Source organism: Sceloporus undulatus, chromosome 6 (genome assembly GCF_019175285.1).
Source record: "Sceloporus undulatus isolate JIND9_A2432 ecotype Alabama chromosome 6, SceUnd_v1.1, whole genome shotgun sequence".
NCBI lineage: Eukaryota > Metazoa > Chordata > Lepidosauria > Squamata > Phrynosomatidae > Sceloporus > Sceloporus undulatus.
In genome coordinates, this window is record NC_056527.1 from 99356444 (window position 1) to 99373659 (window position 17216).

General features: G+C 42.3%; 2 protein-coding genes across 3 annotated transcripts in view; both read left to right on the forward strand.

Annotated features, from left to right (window-relative positions):
- Positions 1-2578, forward strand: part of UBE2M (ubiquitin conjugating enzyme E2 M) — a 13607-nt gene extending 11029 nt beyond the window's left edge. The window contains exon 6 of the mRNA XM_042475257.1: positions 1503-2578. Coding sequence (XP_042331191.1) covers positions 1503-1643 — 141 coding nt within the window. The 3' untranslated portion in view covers positions 1644-2578. The remainder of the gene's footprint in view (positions 1-1502) is intronic.
- A 5278-nt stretch (positions 2579-7856) lies between these two features.
- On the forward strand, positions 7857-16814 carry CHMP2A (charged multivesicular body protein 2A). 2 transcript variants are annotated; one of them, XM_042472726.1, is made up of 6 exons: positions 7857-8026; positions 10824-11015; positions 11106-11285; positions 12876-13006; positions 13580-13641; positions 15390-16814. In XM_042472726.1, exons 2-6 carry the CDS (start codon positions 10848-10850, stop codon positions 15509-15511), a joined length of 663 nt encoding a protein of 220 aa, XP_042328660.1. In that variant the 5' UTR covers positions 7857-8026; positions 10824-10847; the 3' UTR covers positions 15512-16814. The 2 variants fall into 2 exon arrangements, with proteins under 2 accessions (XP_042328660.1, XP_042328662.1); XM_042472728.1 differs by having other exon boundaries at positions 7861-7989.
- The last annotated feature ends 402 nt before the right edge of the window (positions 16815-17216 follow it).

The following is a 17216-nucleotide window of genomic DNA, read 5'->3' on the forward strand; positions in this document are numbered from 1 at the left end:
TTTATTTGTATACCGTTTTTCCCTAGATCAAAACGGTTTACAAACGATAAACTATTAAAAACATAAAAATAGATAAAAACAAGTAATACAATTATACAAATACAATCATTCATAGGGTAAGGTAGAGAATCGATGGCATCACTTGCTTCTCTTCCCAGTCCGATCTGCAAGGCTTCTCTTCTCATGGAAAAAAACTCCCCATTTAACAGTACTTGCTTCCCTTCTCAATTTCATGTTAAAATCTCTCCTCCAGCATCTGGGAATTGGTGTTAGGTGGTTGGGAGAGGTCCAGAGAAGAAGGGACAGAAGTGGTATTTCCCCCTTCCCTCCTTCATTATAACCCCTGAAATTTTACTCTCGATTTATCCATGATTTTGACCCTGAAACCTTCCCTCGACTTACACATGAGGTTGACTTGTATACAAATGTATACAGTAGTTTTCTACTGTAAGGTGGGTCTATTTTGGCTTAGATTAATTAATGGGCTGATGCATCATCTTGTCTCTCAAGGTCTGAGAGATAAGGCATACAGCTTCTCAGAGGTCCTCTGTCTTTTGCTGTTGGTAATGTTTGCCTCCCCCATATACCCAGAGAGCTACGGAACTAGAACACATTGAGGGAGAGATATATTCTACCATAGCTTGTGTTTGATATGTTTGCTCCATGGTTGCACAAAGTAGTCTGAAAATGTGTGGCAACACCTACAATTCTCTTGGATAACCAGGATAAGTATTATCAGTTGGTACTCTGTTACCTAGCACAGTTCTCCTGTCTTGTATCTCGGCTTATTCCCATCTTGATCCTTTTGAAAGTATTTCCCATTTGACCATCACTCTTATGCATTATAAAGTTCAATTGTTTGCCCCTACTGTTGATAAGCTCTGTATAATGTTTTGCTTTTGTTTGGTTGGGAACAGAGAGAACATGGCAGTTTGTGAGGAACTTTTAGCGCTACTCTGAAGTTTTGTGTTCTGTTAGAGAAACTTTTAAGCCAAGGCATATGAAATTCCAGACTGAGCAAGACTGAAAATGGCTCAGCATTTTGAGTAAGGGAAAAATAAGGTACTAAGCTGACTGCTGGCAGCTGAGATATCTTTTTGGTTCCCTCTCCAGTTCCTGAGATTTCACCAGTTGACATTGCTCGTGAATTTTTAAGCTGATTCTCAGTATGTGAAATTCCCTAGTGAGAGTCAGATTCTGCATATTTCTGCCAAATTGCAGCTCAATTACAAATGTGCAGAAAAGAAGGAACATCACTTATACCATCTGTTACATAGGGCTCTGTATATGGATGAGAATGGGCTAGTTAAGGGAAGTAGGAAATATATGAGTAAGCTCTAGTCAGGTCTGTTAACTTGTTAAAAAACAGGAGATTTTGACATTTAATCTTGCATCTGGCTGGAATGGTCTTTAGTTCACAGAAACCTGTGCCATAATTAGCTCTTCATCTTTAAGAAGGCCCAAGCTCTTTTATATTTAACAATGTTCTCTTCCATCCCTAGGAGCCAAACCCTGAAGATCCCCTGAACAAAGAGGCTGCTGAAGTCCTCCAGAATAACAGACGCCTGTTTGAGCAGAACGTCCAGCGCTCTATGCGGGGCGGCTACATTGGCTCCACCTACTTTGAGCGCTGCCTCAAATAGAACTGACCGGCTCCGGGCACAAACCTGCCCTCCCCTTGCCCCTTCATCTCCCTTCCAGCTCTCCTAAGGGACTCTGCCAACACCACTGCCTTCAGCCATCAAAGGGGCACCGGAGTCAGGAATTGGCAAGGGCCTCCTTCCATCCTCTCCCCCTTCTTCGCCCCACACCTGCTCGCCTTCCTACCATCCCTCTGCCAGCCTGGGGCCTCGGCAACTGCTGCCTCACCAGATCCTCATACCTCTCTCACCACTCTCCCTATGTGTTGCTGTGGGGTGAGGTTACTGCTGCTTTACCCCACCCACTGTGTTGGGGTAGTCATGTACCCTCCCATGGGACTGGGTGTGTGGGACCCCACATTGGTGCCCATCTGCCTTTCTGGGGGTGGGGGTGGGGGGTGCTGTGGTTTTGCTGCTAAGAACAGAAGGCTCTCTCTGTGCTCTGGCATTTTCTGCCCACAGTGCAGTGTCACCCTTCTCCTTGAGCTGCTGCAGGCCACTTGCCTATCCTAACTTCCTCCCCTGCTGGGCACCAAGGCTTCTGAGCGTAACTATTTATTATGTGGGGGAGGCTTGTGAGGGTTGGGTGAGTCTGGAAGGCTGGAGCAGGGTCCTCAGCCACCTCCACCCTGCCCCAGGCACTGTGGCTCTGGGGAGGCTGGGTCAGGCCTGGAATTATTCCTTTTAGAATCAACTCACTTGTGTGTCTGGTTTTTAAGGAAAAATAAAAAGACAACCAAAACAACCAATGCTAATAATAGTAGTAATAAAAATGTAAGCGGGGCAGCACTGTCTCCACCATGTCCACATCAGGTCCTGTCCAGCAAAGAACTCTCTCTGCCTCTCCAGTGACTCCTGCAAGCTCCTGGCCAAAATAAAGCCACTGTACTTCTAGTGTGTCGGGTTATTAAAGGGGAATGTTAGCGCACTCAATTTGCCCCTTGCCTCTCTCTTGTTTTCTTCTTCCTTCTATCCTGGGAGTGGGGTGGGATGGGAGAGATCAAGGGAAAGAGGAGTCTAATCTTAGTAGTAACACCTTGCACAGTGCTGTTTTCTTTACTCTCAATGTACCTGTTTTGAAGATGAGTAATTATCAGAGATGACCAGTGAAAGAAAGAATGATATATGCTGCAGAGAAGCTCTGGAAACAAGATGTTTTGAGAGATATCCCTCTCCATTTTTATTTGGAAGATGTATTTCAGTTCTATATTGGAACAACTAAAAAATCAGAAACCTGAAAATTTCTTCAGTTGTGAGTTTGTAAAGATGCCCCAAACAATTGTTTATTATACCACCAAGCAAATGTTTTGCTTAGTTTCTTGGTTTCCTCCAACTGGTAGTTCTAAAGTCACATTCTGTGCCTATTAGAATTAAGTTCTGTGTTCAGCAAAGCTAATTCCCAGGTAAGTGCATAGGTCTAAATATTGAAACAAACTTTGTAATTCTCCTGTTTAGCAGTTGTAATTTTCACCGACTTCCCATTTTATTAGTAAGAGCATGAGACCTACCTTCCTGAGGACACTAAGTAAATTCTGAAGCTGAGCAGATCTATATTTTGACTTTTTAATACTGCTTCTTCAGGAGCTTTGGGAGCTCTACATATGTGCTGTTATGTAGTGTTCAGGTGAATTGGAAGTACAGCATAAAGAGAAAATTGTGGTGTTACTGCAACATTGTGGAGGTATCAGCATTTGTGAAAGAGCTCCTACTGATCTTTTTCATGGGTGTCCAAGGATCCATGAGTTCCTAAATGGCTGTATTATCTTATGTCCAGGAATGTTAAGAGGTACTGTTAAAGTTTCTTGCTTAAACCACTAATGTTAAAATGTGGTTAGTTTGCTTGTTGGGGTTATTTAGCAGAAAAGCTTAGTAGAAGAGGTCTACAGTGTGGATTCAGTTGAAGGTAACAGTGGATCAAATCTCACTGCACAAATAATTGAGACTGCTTCAACTGACCTGGCTCAGTGCTAGGGAATCTTGGGAATTGTCATTTATTGTGACACCAGAGTGCTCTGACAGAGAAGGCTAAATATCTCAAAACTACAGTTCCCAGAATTCCCTAGCATTGAACCATGGCAGTTAAAGCGACCTCAAACTGGATTATTTCTGCTTTGTGTTTTGGACCAGTGTTGCAGCCATCCTCTGGGAGACCATGTAGTTGTCAATGTACCTACATGTACAGGAATGGTATATTCAAGAGTGAAGGAATGCAGGAAAAGCAGAGTTATAGTACATGCTATTCCTTGCTAATTAAATTGTGGAGAAAGCAAATGATGAAGCACCTCCAAATGTTTAGCCTGTGCTTGGATTATGAATGCCTAGTCCATTACTGCAGGAAGGGGCAGTGTTCAGTTTTTTGTGCCAAGTAGACAGCTCAGTTTTGTGCTCTTTATACCTTGACTCACTACAGTAATGGGAAATATTTTGCCCTCTACATATTTTGGGCATCAACTCCCAGAAGTCCCAGGCAGCTTGTACAGTGATACAAAAACATGGGAGCTGCAATTGAAAAATATCTGGAGAATGAAAGGTTCCCAAAGGCATATTTCTCAAAACATTTTAGGCAGCATGGCAACTGTAGTATAGGTGGCCATGTCTCCTTAGTCTTTTACACTCTCAGATGTGTTTGTCACAACCCCTTTCATTCCTAACCAGCAATGAGAATGGTGAGGATGACAGAAGGTTGAGGAAGGCTGCATTAGACCAATTCTTTCAAAGCCTGGCTGGTGACCAAAAGTATTTGGATTTCATGTCTTCTGTTTGTAACATCAGTGCTCTCTGTTGTCTTTAACATGGGGGTGAAATAACTGCAACATGGCTGTCGCTTTTCTCATATTCTGTGCTGCCTAATTTACCTCAGCTGTTCATGATCTTGCTGCTCAGTGTTTTTGCTGGAGAAATTCTGGCTGACATCTCTATACATGTGCAGCTATGATGGTTGATATGGAAATCTCTGCATGGAATGCTTGGAAATCTGTCACACTCTGTCTTGTCTCTCAGAGAGGGCCCCATTGTATGTTCTGCTCCTTTAAAAATTGGTCTTTCCAGTGATGCATGTGTCTTTTGTAGTGCTCTTAACACGAAGCAGCACTACCTTGCATCATCTTAGTGCTGCAAAATATCTGAAGGAATGCAGCAAGCTGTCAGGGTGATTATGCATCTTTTTGAATCTCTACGTACAGTAGTTTAAAACGGAAAACTCAATTTAAATAGTAATTGTAATTTTTTGGGGTAGTCTGAGGCATTTTACATAAGGCTTTTTGTTCAGTTTGGTTGTCAGTTGGACTAGTTACTAAGAGATGAGAGTGTACAACAAAACCCTGAATCTGGATATCGGGCAGGATAGTTCTTTTCCCAAAAGATCAGCCATGTAGTTGAATGTATTCGGGTTGTAATGTAGCCTGAAAGAACTACTGGAGGCCTTGCTTGATCAATGCAGAGCTCACTACTTGGCTTGGAAATGGATATGGATTCAAAAGAGCTGAAAGGGTGGAAGGCTGTGGAAATTGGCTTCTTTAGGCTACCTGCTGAATTGTTTTATGATTGCACTGTGTGCTGTTCAGTAGTGGACCATCTTTTTGACTAGCTACTAATTACTGTCTAATTACCAATTTGTAAGCCGCTCTGAGAGTATTTTGGAAGAGCAGGGTACAAATACAAACACAAATAAATAAATAAATAAATAAATAATACTAGAGTAAATGTATCCTAAAGGATCCGATCCCATGGAAGTTAAACAAGGTCTGTTCTAGTAGTATTTGGATTAGTATTAGTAGTGCTGTAGGCTATATTTCAGAGGAAGGAACTGGCAAATCTACCCCTGAGTAGGTATATCATGCCTAAGGAAACCCTATGAAATTAATGGGGTTGCCATAAGTGAACAGGTGACTTGAAGATACATATACATAGATGCTAGACAGACTAGGAACAGAACAGATTTTTTTACTGCGGTGGCTGTATCTGCTCACAACTTTAAAAACATGCAATTGAAGTAAGAGTACTCCCTAATATTCTAGTTTCGTTTGCAGCTGCATTTCTGTAGGGGGCTGCATAGTCTTTTCATCTCTTCCTTTCCCCCCAGTATGTTAATTGTTCCCACATCCTTCTGTGTCAGAGGAAAACATTTTTATTTAGGATGAACACTCTGAGAGATGGGAAGAGAGAGAGAAGGGGAGTTTCTCAGGGTAATTTCATTGGCTTCTGTCGGAAACTGGATGGGTGTCAGGGATCTTGAGTAATTTCTTCCACTAAATACATTTGGTACACTTGCACAAAAGACTTCATTGTGCCCGCTCCTGTATTACAGTCTCTCTGCCTAAGCACATCATGAATGTCTTAGCTTCAGGCAGCTGCACACTTATTTTGAATATGGGCACATGAAGTGTGTGTAGGAAGTACCCTTACAGACTCTGACTGCCATCCTGTTTGTGAGATATGCATGGATAAATTGTGTTACCGATGCAGGGTGAATTATTTGACATAGTGCAATGGATATATTCGCATACAAGCGGAGTTGTGCATACAATAAAATTGTGCATTGTGATTGCACATTGTACAGCAGTACCTAGCTACTATTCTGTATGGTGGTTGCATAGTGCTGGCATGACATATCTCCACATACTGTATATCTAATATTTATGATACACTGAGATGATGTTGGTTTGAAACCTTTGTGTATATCTAGAGATTAATGTTTACTCTGATTGGACATCATTCTCCAGCATTTCAAAGTGAGGTCTTCCTCATAATCTATTAACTTGATTCCTCACATTATTTTCTTTAATGGAGATGCCAAGTATTGAACACAACATTCCCCCCCCCCATCCCATATGTGCAGGGGCTGGTACCATATTTATGTTGTGTTATTTTCTTCACATACTTTCCTAGGACCTTGCTGCAGACTTGCAGCCTGTTGTTGAGGACTAGTCACTTGACTAGTAACAATAGGAATGTGTTGTTAACTGCCATTAAGTTGGCTGTGACTTACGGCATCCCTATGAATGAAAGACCTCCAAGAAACCCTGTTATTACCAAATCTGCTCATGTCTTGCAGAATCAGAGCTGTGGCTTCTTTGATGGAGTCAATTCTCTGGTGTCTTTCTCTTTTCCGACTGTCTTTAGGTTTACCAAGTTAGGAATACGTACACAGGTAGGAAACAAGAAAAAGCCAAGTTAACCTAGCAGTACATATCAAGAGCACAGAGCTCACTTCAGGACCTCCATCATCTATGAGACACTGCAAAGTCCTTTCAGATGCAGGATGAGTCTCAGAGTCCAACATTTTATATTCTGTACATGATACAAAAAGTAGTTACAGAGTGAAGAATCCCAAATCTTCTGGTGCCTTGCATAGTCCCTGACTTCCATCAGAACCAGGTGGAATCACTTACTTTAATAATTAGTATAAGGCCAAGCAACTCTCAACTACCAGTAAAGGTGATACTGTACATAGCTTGATCTTGCTAGCAACAGAAGCTGCCAGGATCAAAAGCTGCTGGTACAAGATTTCAGGTTCAGAAATGGGGGGGGAGACCCTAGAGTTTTTCACACTAAACAAGCAATTTAGACTTAAGCAACTTTTGTTGGTTTCAGCCCATTGCATCACATGCATGAAGAAGTGGCTTCAGTTGACAAAGGGGTGGGGGTTTTAACTCATGTGTTGCATTGTGTGGTAATATGTGTAAAGCTTAAATGCACACTATAGACTGCCTTTTCTACCATACTCTAAAATAATGAGAGGAGAAAGTGGGGAGTTGGGTATAAAAACTTTGTTGTTGTTGTTGTTGGAGAAATAACCCGGTTTGGTACGGTTTAAACTCTTTCTGTGGTTCAAGGCTATGGAATTCTGGGAGTTGGAGCGGACAGGAGCCCCACAACAAACTCCAACTCCCAGAATTCCATAGCCTTGAACCAGAAAAGAGTTAAAACGGTGCGAAACCGGGTTATTTCTCCACTGTGGACGCAGCCCTAGTCCACATAACTGGTATTTAAACAGGGCTCTTCTATGGAAACCAGGCAACGAGCTGCGCAGGCGCTGTAGCCTGTTTTGGGAAGAAGCGGCCCTCTCTACAAACCGGAAGTGACCATAGAGAGTGAGCCAGAGTGCCCCACTCTAGCCGTCCACATTGACGAACTCTATGGTTTCCTCCATCCACTTCCGGTTTTCACTTGTCTTCTGACGGCGAAACCAAGGTGGGTTCTTTTTGTTCATCGACTCCTCTACTTCCGCCCGCGTGACCCTGACGCGAGGAGGCCACGCCCCGTGACGTCACGGTCAGGAGGAGGAAGAAGAAGAAGCGTCGAGGAAATAAGAAGCTTGAAGGGGAAGAAGGTTTGAATCGGCTGCTGGGTGAGAAGAGGAGGAGGAGGAATAGGGCACTGCTGAGGTCGGTTCTTGATCAGGGTCCCTGGGAGGGTGGCAGTAGTCTGGGATTCTGGGAGCTGAAGTCCGAGATCCCTGAAAGAGCACAGATTGAGGAACCACCGATTTAAAGCACTGACACCCAAGCTCTGGTTCTCCAGGTGTTCTGGACTTCAGCTCCCAGAAGCCTCAGCCGTCTTGGCCAATGGACTGGGATTCTGGGGGCTGAAGTCCCATTTAAATTGTATCTATTCACTCATTCCTCCATGTTTGCAGCTTTGATTATTCACGGATTTGATTCATATGTTCCTCTCTAGGAATGTGTAGGTCCTCCAGTGCAACTCTATGGTCGACTTTAACTAAAAGTTGCACTGAAAGACCTAGAGATCCCCAGAAAGAATGCTCTACTAGGCCTTTGTAGCTCCTCCAGTGCGGTTCTATGGGCAGTGTCTGTCGGACGTTGACCACAGAGTTGCACTGGAGGACCTAGAGATGCCTAGAGAGGTGTCCTTTCAGGTAAAACAAACAAACATGGTGGTGGTGTTGCTTGCGGTTTTTCCAAATTCAGGGGGTTTTGTGCCCCTAACCCTAGCAAATAGGGAGGGACAAGTGTGTGTGTGTGAGTATACGTATATGTATACTGTATATAGTTGTTACTGTGTGCGTTTAAGTCATTTTTGACATAAGGAGACCCTGGCATGGGGTTTTCTTGGCCTGTTTCTTCCAAGGGGGTTTGCCATTGCTTTCTACTGAGGCTGAGACTTCCTGACAATGGATGCAAACGACAGGAAAAGAGATTCCACTTCAACATTAGGAAGACTATCCTGACAGGAAGGGCTGTTCGACAGTGGAACAAACTCCTTCGGAGGCGGCAGAGTCTTTGGGGGTCTTTAAACAGAAGCTGGATGACCATCTGTAGGATGCTTTGGTTGTGAGCAGAATGGCCTTGGACTGGATGTCCCTTGAGGTCTCTTCTAGCCGTATGATTCTGTGAGAGAGAGTGACTTGCCAAAGGTCAACCAGAGATTTCTTTAATATATATATATATATATATAATTTTTATTTTTTAAAATTCATTTTAATTTTCTTTAAAAATATCACATCTCTCCAATTTTTTCAGTTTAACCACATGAAACTATGTACATGTAAATACATTTAGATCTATGCATATGATGTTGTAATTTAAAGGTATAAACTTGGCCCTCCTTTATTCTTTATCCGTGGGTTCAACCATTCACAGTTTGAGATTTTTACACACACCAAAACACAAACCTTGATTTTGCCATTGTATATAAGGGACACCCATTTTACTTTGCCATTGTCTTTAATGGGACTTGGGCATCCACAGATTTTTGGGATTTTAATAGTGGCAGTTGAGCTTTTCATTTCATTTTAATTTATTTTTAATTGTAAGAACCACAAAAAAAAAAAAAAAAGAGAGAGAGAGAGAGAGAGAGAGAGGGGAAAGATGATGGGAAGAGGAAATATATACCTATAGGATGTGATTATGCACTTGATATATAGACTAATGAAAGGTTCTGATGATATATTCCGCTTATCTGTCTGAAGTCTATGTCTGTAAAATACACATTTGTGCCTAGATCAAGCAGCAATATCTGATTATTAAAGGATTGGAGGTGGATACTGATTTTCCCAGCTTTGGAGGAGCAGCAGGTGAAAAGATTGAGGGGGCTGAGACAACTCCTTGTTGTTGCTATGTGCTTTCAAATCATTTCAGACTTATGGCTATCTAAGGCAAGCCTATTAGTGGAGGTTTTGGGAATGAGAGTGTGTGCCTCCCCCAAGGTTAACCAGTGGGTTTCCATGGCCAAGCAGGGATTTAAACCCTGATCTCCAGAGTTGTAATGTAATGCTCAAACCACTGCATTACAATGGCTCTCTCTTAGGTGTCTTTGATAGGTCTGAGACTTGTTCAAAAGGCTTATCTTGGAGGCTAAGGGGCGTTGATCTCTTACGCATGTGAGCAACAATGTGCGGTTTTCTGATCACCCTGGTACCGACAGATAATTGATATACATATGAGGTAGCACTGAGATTTTTGCTGTCAGATAACACATGTTCATGTGTTTTGCGTAAGGCAGCATTCTGAAATATTTGTATCCCACAGTCTTCCTCTGTCTCCCCCCACTGTATCAGTGTAACCCAGCTCTGCATCATTGGGATGTCTGGCATTATGATTCCATCACAAGCTGTGTCTTGGAGTTCACTGATTCAAATTAGAGGTCCTCACTGACTCTGGCCAGATAGATATACATTCAGAATGATGTCTCTGCAATTTACCAGGGACCCAAGGTGGTAGCAGTGTTCCTTTAGAACATTGGTTCACCTCCAGAAATGGATAGGTTTGGGTGATACAGACCATCATCTCCGTCTTTGGAGACCTGTCTTGTTTATTTCTACCACCTTTCTTTTTTATCTGTTTCATTCATAAAGGCTCCACTGTGTTCTCATAGCAACAGGAATGAAGGGAATGGTTGGCAGCATCGGTAATAATTAGATCTGGGAGATAGTGGCATAATGCATTTGTGTTGAGTAAGGCAATTGTAGCAATTGTTTTGATGTTTGTAATTGTACTGATATTGGTAAGCAATTAATAATAGCAGTAAATGATGAAAACAGAGCAAGCAGATTCCCGGCTAGCTTGAAACTTGCTAACAAATGCAGCATAAAATTGTGACATTCTCCTCACTAAACTCAGAGATCCTTCTAACATTTATTCCAAAGATGTTTCCCTGTTAGTGGGGACAAATGTATGTCTCTGGATCAAGGCTTCAGTTTTCTTGACTCCCCTCATTTCACAGTTGTAGAGTGAACCTTCTGCCAAAATGGATCTGTTGTTTGGACGCCGGAAGACGCCAGAGGAGATGCTGCGGCAAAATCAACGGGCACTGAATCGTGCCATGCGAGAACTGGACCGTGAGCGGCAGAAATTGGAAACTCAAGAGAAAAAGATCATTGCTGACATCAAGAAGATGGCCAAACAGGGGCAGATGGTGAGCTAGGAAGGGAAGTATAAACGGTGTGTGAATGCCACTGGATAGGACATTTACATCTCCATCTCTAACCTGTTTCTTCCACCCCAGGATGCAGTAAAGATCATGGCTAAAGACCTGGTGCGGACAAGGCGATACGTGAAGAAATTCATCATGATGCGGGCTAACATCCAAGCAGTATCCCTCAAGATACAGACCCTTAAGTCAAACAACTCCATGGCTCAGGCAATGAAAGGTGTAACTAAAGCCATGGCCACCATGAACAGACAGGTGGGTTGGATCCAAACCAGGTCAGCAAGGGAGCTCTGCAGGATGATGGAGAAGAATTCAGACTGTTTGGGGAAGTTGAACTTCAGGGAGAAAATTTAACTCAGTGCTAGAGCAGATGCTTTGAATGCAGAAAATCCCAGGTTCAATCCCTGCATCTCCTTTTAGCTGGTGTCAAAAAGTGAGAGTCACCGTCAGAGTAAATACCAGGCTAGATAGAGAAGTAGTATGGCCTGATGTAATTAGGGTTTGGAGGGGGGGAAAACTCTTGTGAAGTGCTACTCACCAAATTCTTCAGTCAACAATGGCCATATTAAGCAGGGGATTCTGGGAACTATAATTCAAAAAGTAATCTTCCCAAACTCTGAATATACTGTATTATGGTTTCTCCTCTGCCACAGAATGTACAGGTTGTGAGAGTGGTAACATGATAGTTTTTCCTAACTGGAAATCTGACCTTTAGACTTGGAATAGTGGATGTCAGGATATTCACCTTGGACTCACTGGGGATTGCAACCCTTTCGTGCTGCCTTAATTCTTTAGCAACCAGGGGAAGAAGTCCTTTTAAGCAGTCATTTTTGTGGGGTCCTGTTTGCTGCTGAAATTCAGAGGCAAATGCTTGTAGGCCACATAACACTTGATTTAATTTGATTTTTTTTTCTTGATTGCCTCCAGATTTCAGTTGGGTGGTTTTAGGTTTTTAGGGGAAAGAAAATATGCCATAGAAGATGCATAAGACACTGGTTCTGAAACTTTAGTCCTCGAGGTCACTGGTTTCTAACCTTTGGCCTTAAGGTGTTTTAGTCTTCAGCTCCCATAAGCACCAGCTAACTTAGCTAACATTCAGGAATCCACGCAACTTAAGTCCTAAACATCTAGAGGACCAGCGTTTGGGAAGGACTGCTATAGCTGTCATGGATCTCAGCTCCCATAATCCATTACTGTTGGGCAAGCTGGCTGGGACATCTGGTAACTGAAGTCCAAAACACCCAGAAAAACAAAGATTGAGAACATCTGTTCTAAGGCAAGCTGCCTTAGGATGTTGAAGGTATTGTGTTATCATTAAAATGGTTTATGGATAGCTAGGGAGAAAACCTCAAATAGGTTTTTAGATAAAGAAAGTACAAGATAATTTTTTGCGAGGAGACTGCGCTACTGAAGGTTTGTCCCTTCTTGTGGAAACATTTCCCATATATCCAGTCCTTGGCACAAGTGACTTGTTTGGTGTAAAGTAGGGATAAGGACCTTTGGTTCTCCTCATATAGACTTCAATTCCCAGATACTCCTGTCAGCATTGCCACTGATCAGGGATAATGGGCATTGCGGTCCAGAATAACTGGAGGCTCAAAGGTTTCCCACTCCTTTCTAGGGCAGTGCTGATTAGGCTGGAGGTATGGATACTTCTGGGTGGTTCATGCTCTGGTCTCTCCAGTTAGTTATTTTTTAAAAGTGGCAGTTCACGATGCCTTTTTCTAATAACCTGCTATATTTAATGATACGATTATACTTCCTGTCATCATTTGCACATATGTGGAAGGTAGATAAATATCTCCTTTGATGTTTTAATAACACACCCCTTACGATTTCATTTAGCTCAAGTTGCCTCAAATCCAGAAGATCATGATGGAATTTGAGAAGCAGTCAGAGATAATGGACATGAAGGAGGAGATGATGAATGATGCCATTGATGATGCCATGGGAGATGAGGAAGATGAGGAGGAAAGGTATTCAGAGCAGGGGCAACTCTGCAGTGGGGAAGCAGATAGAGTATGAAATGGAGAAGATGTGTCCTAACCTTGCTTGGTGGATAAAGTCTGTAGATAGCAAATGTGCTGGAATAATAAAGGCCCTTTCCTTATTCTCATGATGGCAACGACATCTCCACCAGTATTCCTGATCTCTCCTTCCATGAAATCTGGGAATGTCATGTCATATTATTACTGGGATTCTTAGAAAGGATGTGTGCATGTGATGGCTTGATAGGTCTCTGAACAATATAGATATTCCATTAAGGTGAAAAGTGTGCATGCAGTTTCTTATATGCATGTATATGTATAATATAGGCTCAGACAAAAATTGTGCATTTATAGAGCTATCTTTTGTTAATCCTGGAAAGAATGGTTGGGAACAAGATTTCAACAACTCTTTTCTTCCCAGGTATATAGCTATAGATTTCTGTTCCCTCTGAATCTCAGACAAGGGCTCTGGGTGTGGGGATGTAGGATATGAAGGACAGAGTGTGTAGACAGACAAATCTTTCTTGGCTTGGATCTTATGATCTTTGCTTCTTTTCACAGTGACGCTGTTGTCTCCCAGGTGCTGGATGAACTAGGTTTGACGCTGACTGATGAGCTGTCTAGTGAGTATCTGAGCATTGTGGCTATTACAAACAAGAAGAAAAGTATGACAATGGCAAGAGGCTACAGACCATGTGAACTTTGTGAAATAATGCAGATTCCTGACAAGGGAAGGCAAAGCTAACTGGCAGGAATGAAGTGTAGTGTGCTTGTTTGGGCTAAATTGAGAATGGCTGTTCCTCTTCACGTCTTGGTTATGATCGTCTAGAATAATCATCTTGTCTTCAGTAAGGAGGAAAATGTTGGCTTAGATGAAGGGCAGGAAAAGTTGGCCCCAGTGGTTGGTGAGAGTTCCCCCACATTCCCACTATCACATCCCTGCCCTCTGAGGGAGAGAAAAGCAACCAGAGTCTGCTGGTCTTAATCCCCCCACCATTGCTATCTTCTTATGTGTCCTGTATTTTTAAATTGTAAGCCTGAAGACAGGGAATTATCAAATTAATAATTTGTCAGATGCTCTGGGAGCCTTTTTTGCTATAAATAAATAAACATAGTCCTTAGGGTCCTATTTGATCACCCCCAAAGTCTCCCAAAGACCTAGGACCCCCTCCTCCCATATTTTTACAGGAAATTGTCACCCAAGAACTGCTAAAAACTGCCACAGAATGTAGTGATTTTGCCTCCAGAAACCTGTCAAGAATTGTAACCCTGTCCCTTGAAAAAACTTGTTGAAAATCATCTGAACACAAAACTGAAAGTGACATGATGTCACGTCTAGGTGCACTGGTTGTGCTGATCCAGTCTCGAGTTGTGGAAATGAGGATGAAAAATGGTTCCTATTCTCTTTACAGTTATCTTCACCTGGCCTAGAAAGGCTCCAGGAAAGTCTCCTGTTTGAGACTAGAATAAGCATGCTTGTAAAGCAAGTATAGGAATCTTTGGCTCTTCAGAATTTTGAGGTACAATTCCCACAGCTTCCTACAATTGGTGATGCTGGGTTAGATTTGTGGGTGTTGTAGGCCAAAGCCATCTGAAGAGACAGAGGTTCCTCAGCTTTTTAAATAAAAGATTATCTTAAAGTGAATTGAATAACAAAAAGGTGGACAGCTTCCTGTAGAGAGCTGCAGTGTAACCTTCTTCAACCTGGTGATCACAAAACCACCATAGGCTGCTAGTGTCAGTTTCTGCAATCACTGTTGCAGGATTAATATCAATTGAGAGACTGATCTAATTGAGCTATTCTGTTTGTTCTTCACTTGATTTTGTATTACACAAATGGAAAAGTAGTTGTCATTTTAGTTAGTTTCTAAAAGTACCTGTGTATTTCCCCTGTTTCTCAAAAATAACTAATATAATTACTAATATTGTTTCTTTTTAAAATGTTACAAGTTCGTTATTAATGAATGTTACAAGCTTGTTGTTGTGTGCCTTCAAGTCATTTATGTGAAATCTTTCATATACAGAGATTTCCAGTCTTCTTGGCTACCTTCTAAAGAATGTTAAGCCAATGTTATAGCAACAAAGTTGGTTGAAGATCATGTGGGTAGGGCAGACATAAGAAAAGGACAGATCGAAGTGTGCAAGAAAATGCAACGTATTTCCAGTAAAGACTGAGCTAAAGATTAAGAGGCTATATATTGCATGCTTGCCTGTTTTCTATAGGTCAGTCTGTTGCGAAAGCTAGGCTGCTGTTGCCCTTTCTGAGTTTGACCAAGTATGGTGTTGGGTGCTAAAAATGTGGAGAAAACTGGGAAGGGGGGTAGAACAACAGCTAGGAGGCCATCTCTGACTTCATGTCATTCCTTTTTAGACTTGCCTTCAACTGGTGGTTCTCTGAGTGTGGCAGGAGCAAAGAAAGCTGAGAGCCAGGCAGCTCTTGCTGATGCTGACGCTGACTTGGAGGAGCGGCTAAAGAACCTACGCCGGGACTAAAAGAGATGAAGCTCAGCCCTCCCCTCCCTGGCATGGTCTGGGCTGTTAAGACACTCACACCTTAGGACAACCTCTGTCATGCCAAAGGGATACATCTTTAAAGGCTTGTGGAGGGTGGCTGTGGGCAGCATACTGAGAGGAGAAAGTTTGGTTTAAATAGGGCTGTGTACTGCTCTTACTTCTCCTTTTCTTTTTCCTTTTAAAAAGACTTATAGTATCACCTGGTGAGGTTGTTGGGAGTAAGGGTTTTTCTTTTTCTCATTTCCTATTTCTTGTAAATGGTTCCCTTCCACAATCCTGAGTGGTCTGGAAACTCGTATAAGCTCTCTTCTAAATGGAGGCTCACATAGCCTATTATAATCACTACCCAGTTCCCAAAGCCCTTCTGCCATTGATCGGAGGGGGAAAGAGTGGAGGAGAGAACAGGAGCACCATGGCTCACAGCCTCCTGAGATGGTGGCAAGAGCCTTCCCAGCACTTTCTTGGCTTAAAGCTTTATATATAACTGTGTCCCTTTGAAACGGGTCCCCCTCGTCATTGTGTCCATCTGCCTCTTGTAATAAAGGTTGTAGATTTGTATTGAAAGGACCTGTGGTGTTTGCTATTGATGCCACAGTGGAGTGTTGAAGCCATGCTATCCTGGCTATATTTGACTTCTTACAGTGTGTTGGCACTGCTGTTGCTTTGTTTCTGGCTGTGTGATCTGTGACCTTTGGAGCATAAGGTATATGCTGTCGGATTATGTGTTATGCTAGGAATTTTTGCAGGTATATTGACTTGATTTTGCTTTCTTGACCTTGAGTTTAGAAACAGTGAAACTGCCACCATCAGGTTCTGTCTGCATTCACTCCCCCACTATTGCTGCTTTTAAATTTTTAAAATTTCAGGGTTCTGAAATCTTGCAGTTTTTCAGCCTTTTTTTCCTCAACCTTTTCCTTCCAGTTGAGGATGGATTCTTGGAAAACATTTTTGTCCTTTATCTTGGAAGACTAATAGGAGAACTAGAATTTTTTTTAAATTTGGCATTGGGAAAGAAGAACCTGAACCTCATGGAAATCTTTGAAGCAGTCTTGGGGCTGGAGATGGTTGTGGACCAGGTTTAGAGCACCTTTTGGTGCCATTTTGTTGGAATCCTGTCTTATTATGTACAAACCAACATACTAGCTGGCTAATCCCACTGTAAATGGGAACAGCTGAAAAACTTCTCCTTTTTTCCTTATTGGAGGAGAAATAGCCATTTCTTCTTGATTCAAATGTCATGCTAAACAAACTGGTTTGTCAGCCATTTTTGCTGACTTGTACAGTACACAAAAACCCAAATCCTAATTTATTGCAATGTGTGAATATGCCCAGTGTGTCTGAAAGAGAACTACAGCCTATATTCATTCTGGAAAGCAGATGATCTGCCAACTTTGGGGACAAACTGAAAAGGAGAACTACCTTTTTGGGCTGGTTCAGTTATTCTGCTGACTTCCTCCATCTCTCCACCCCCCATAGCTGTGGATGTGACTCATGCCAGATATCCTGGCCTGTTTTATCTCTGCAGCCGATCAGTAGAGACTGTTGTATTTTGTGCATATGTGTGTTTTGGTACTGTTCTGGTGCCTTTTGCCCAAGAATTTCATCTGAGAAATCTCTTCTGAGATATGGATACACAGTACCTTTTGGAAGTAAAGTGCCCAGGATTTGTGACCTGCAGGTATAG

Coding starts and splice junctions, on each gene's coding strand:
- CHMP2A (XM_042472726.1), top strand. CDS start 10,848: ATGGATCTGTTGTTTGGACGCCGGAAGACGCCAGAGGAGATGCTGCGG. Junction 11,286..12,875: donor TGGCCACCATGAACAGACAG/GTGGGTTGGATC, acceptor GATTTCATTTAG/CTCAAGTTGCCTCAAATCCA. Junction 13,007..13,579: donor GAGGAAGATGAGGAGGAAAG/GTATTCAGAGCA, acceptor TTCTTTTCACAG/TGACGCTGTTGTCTCCCAGG.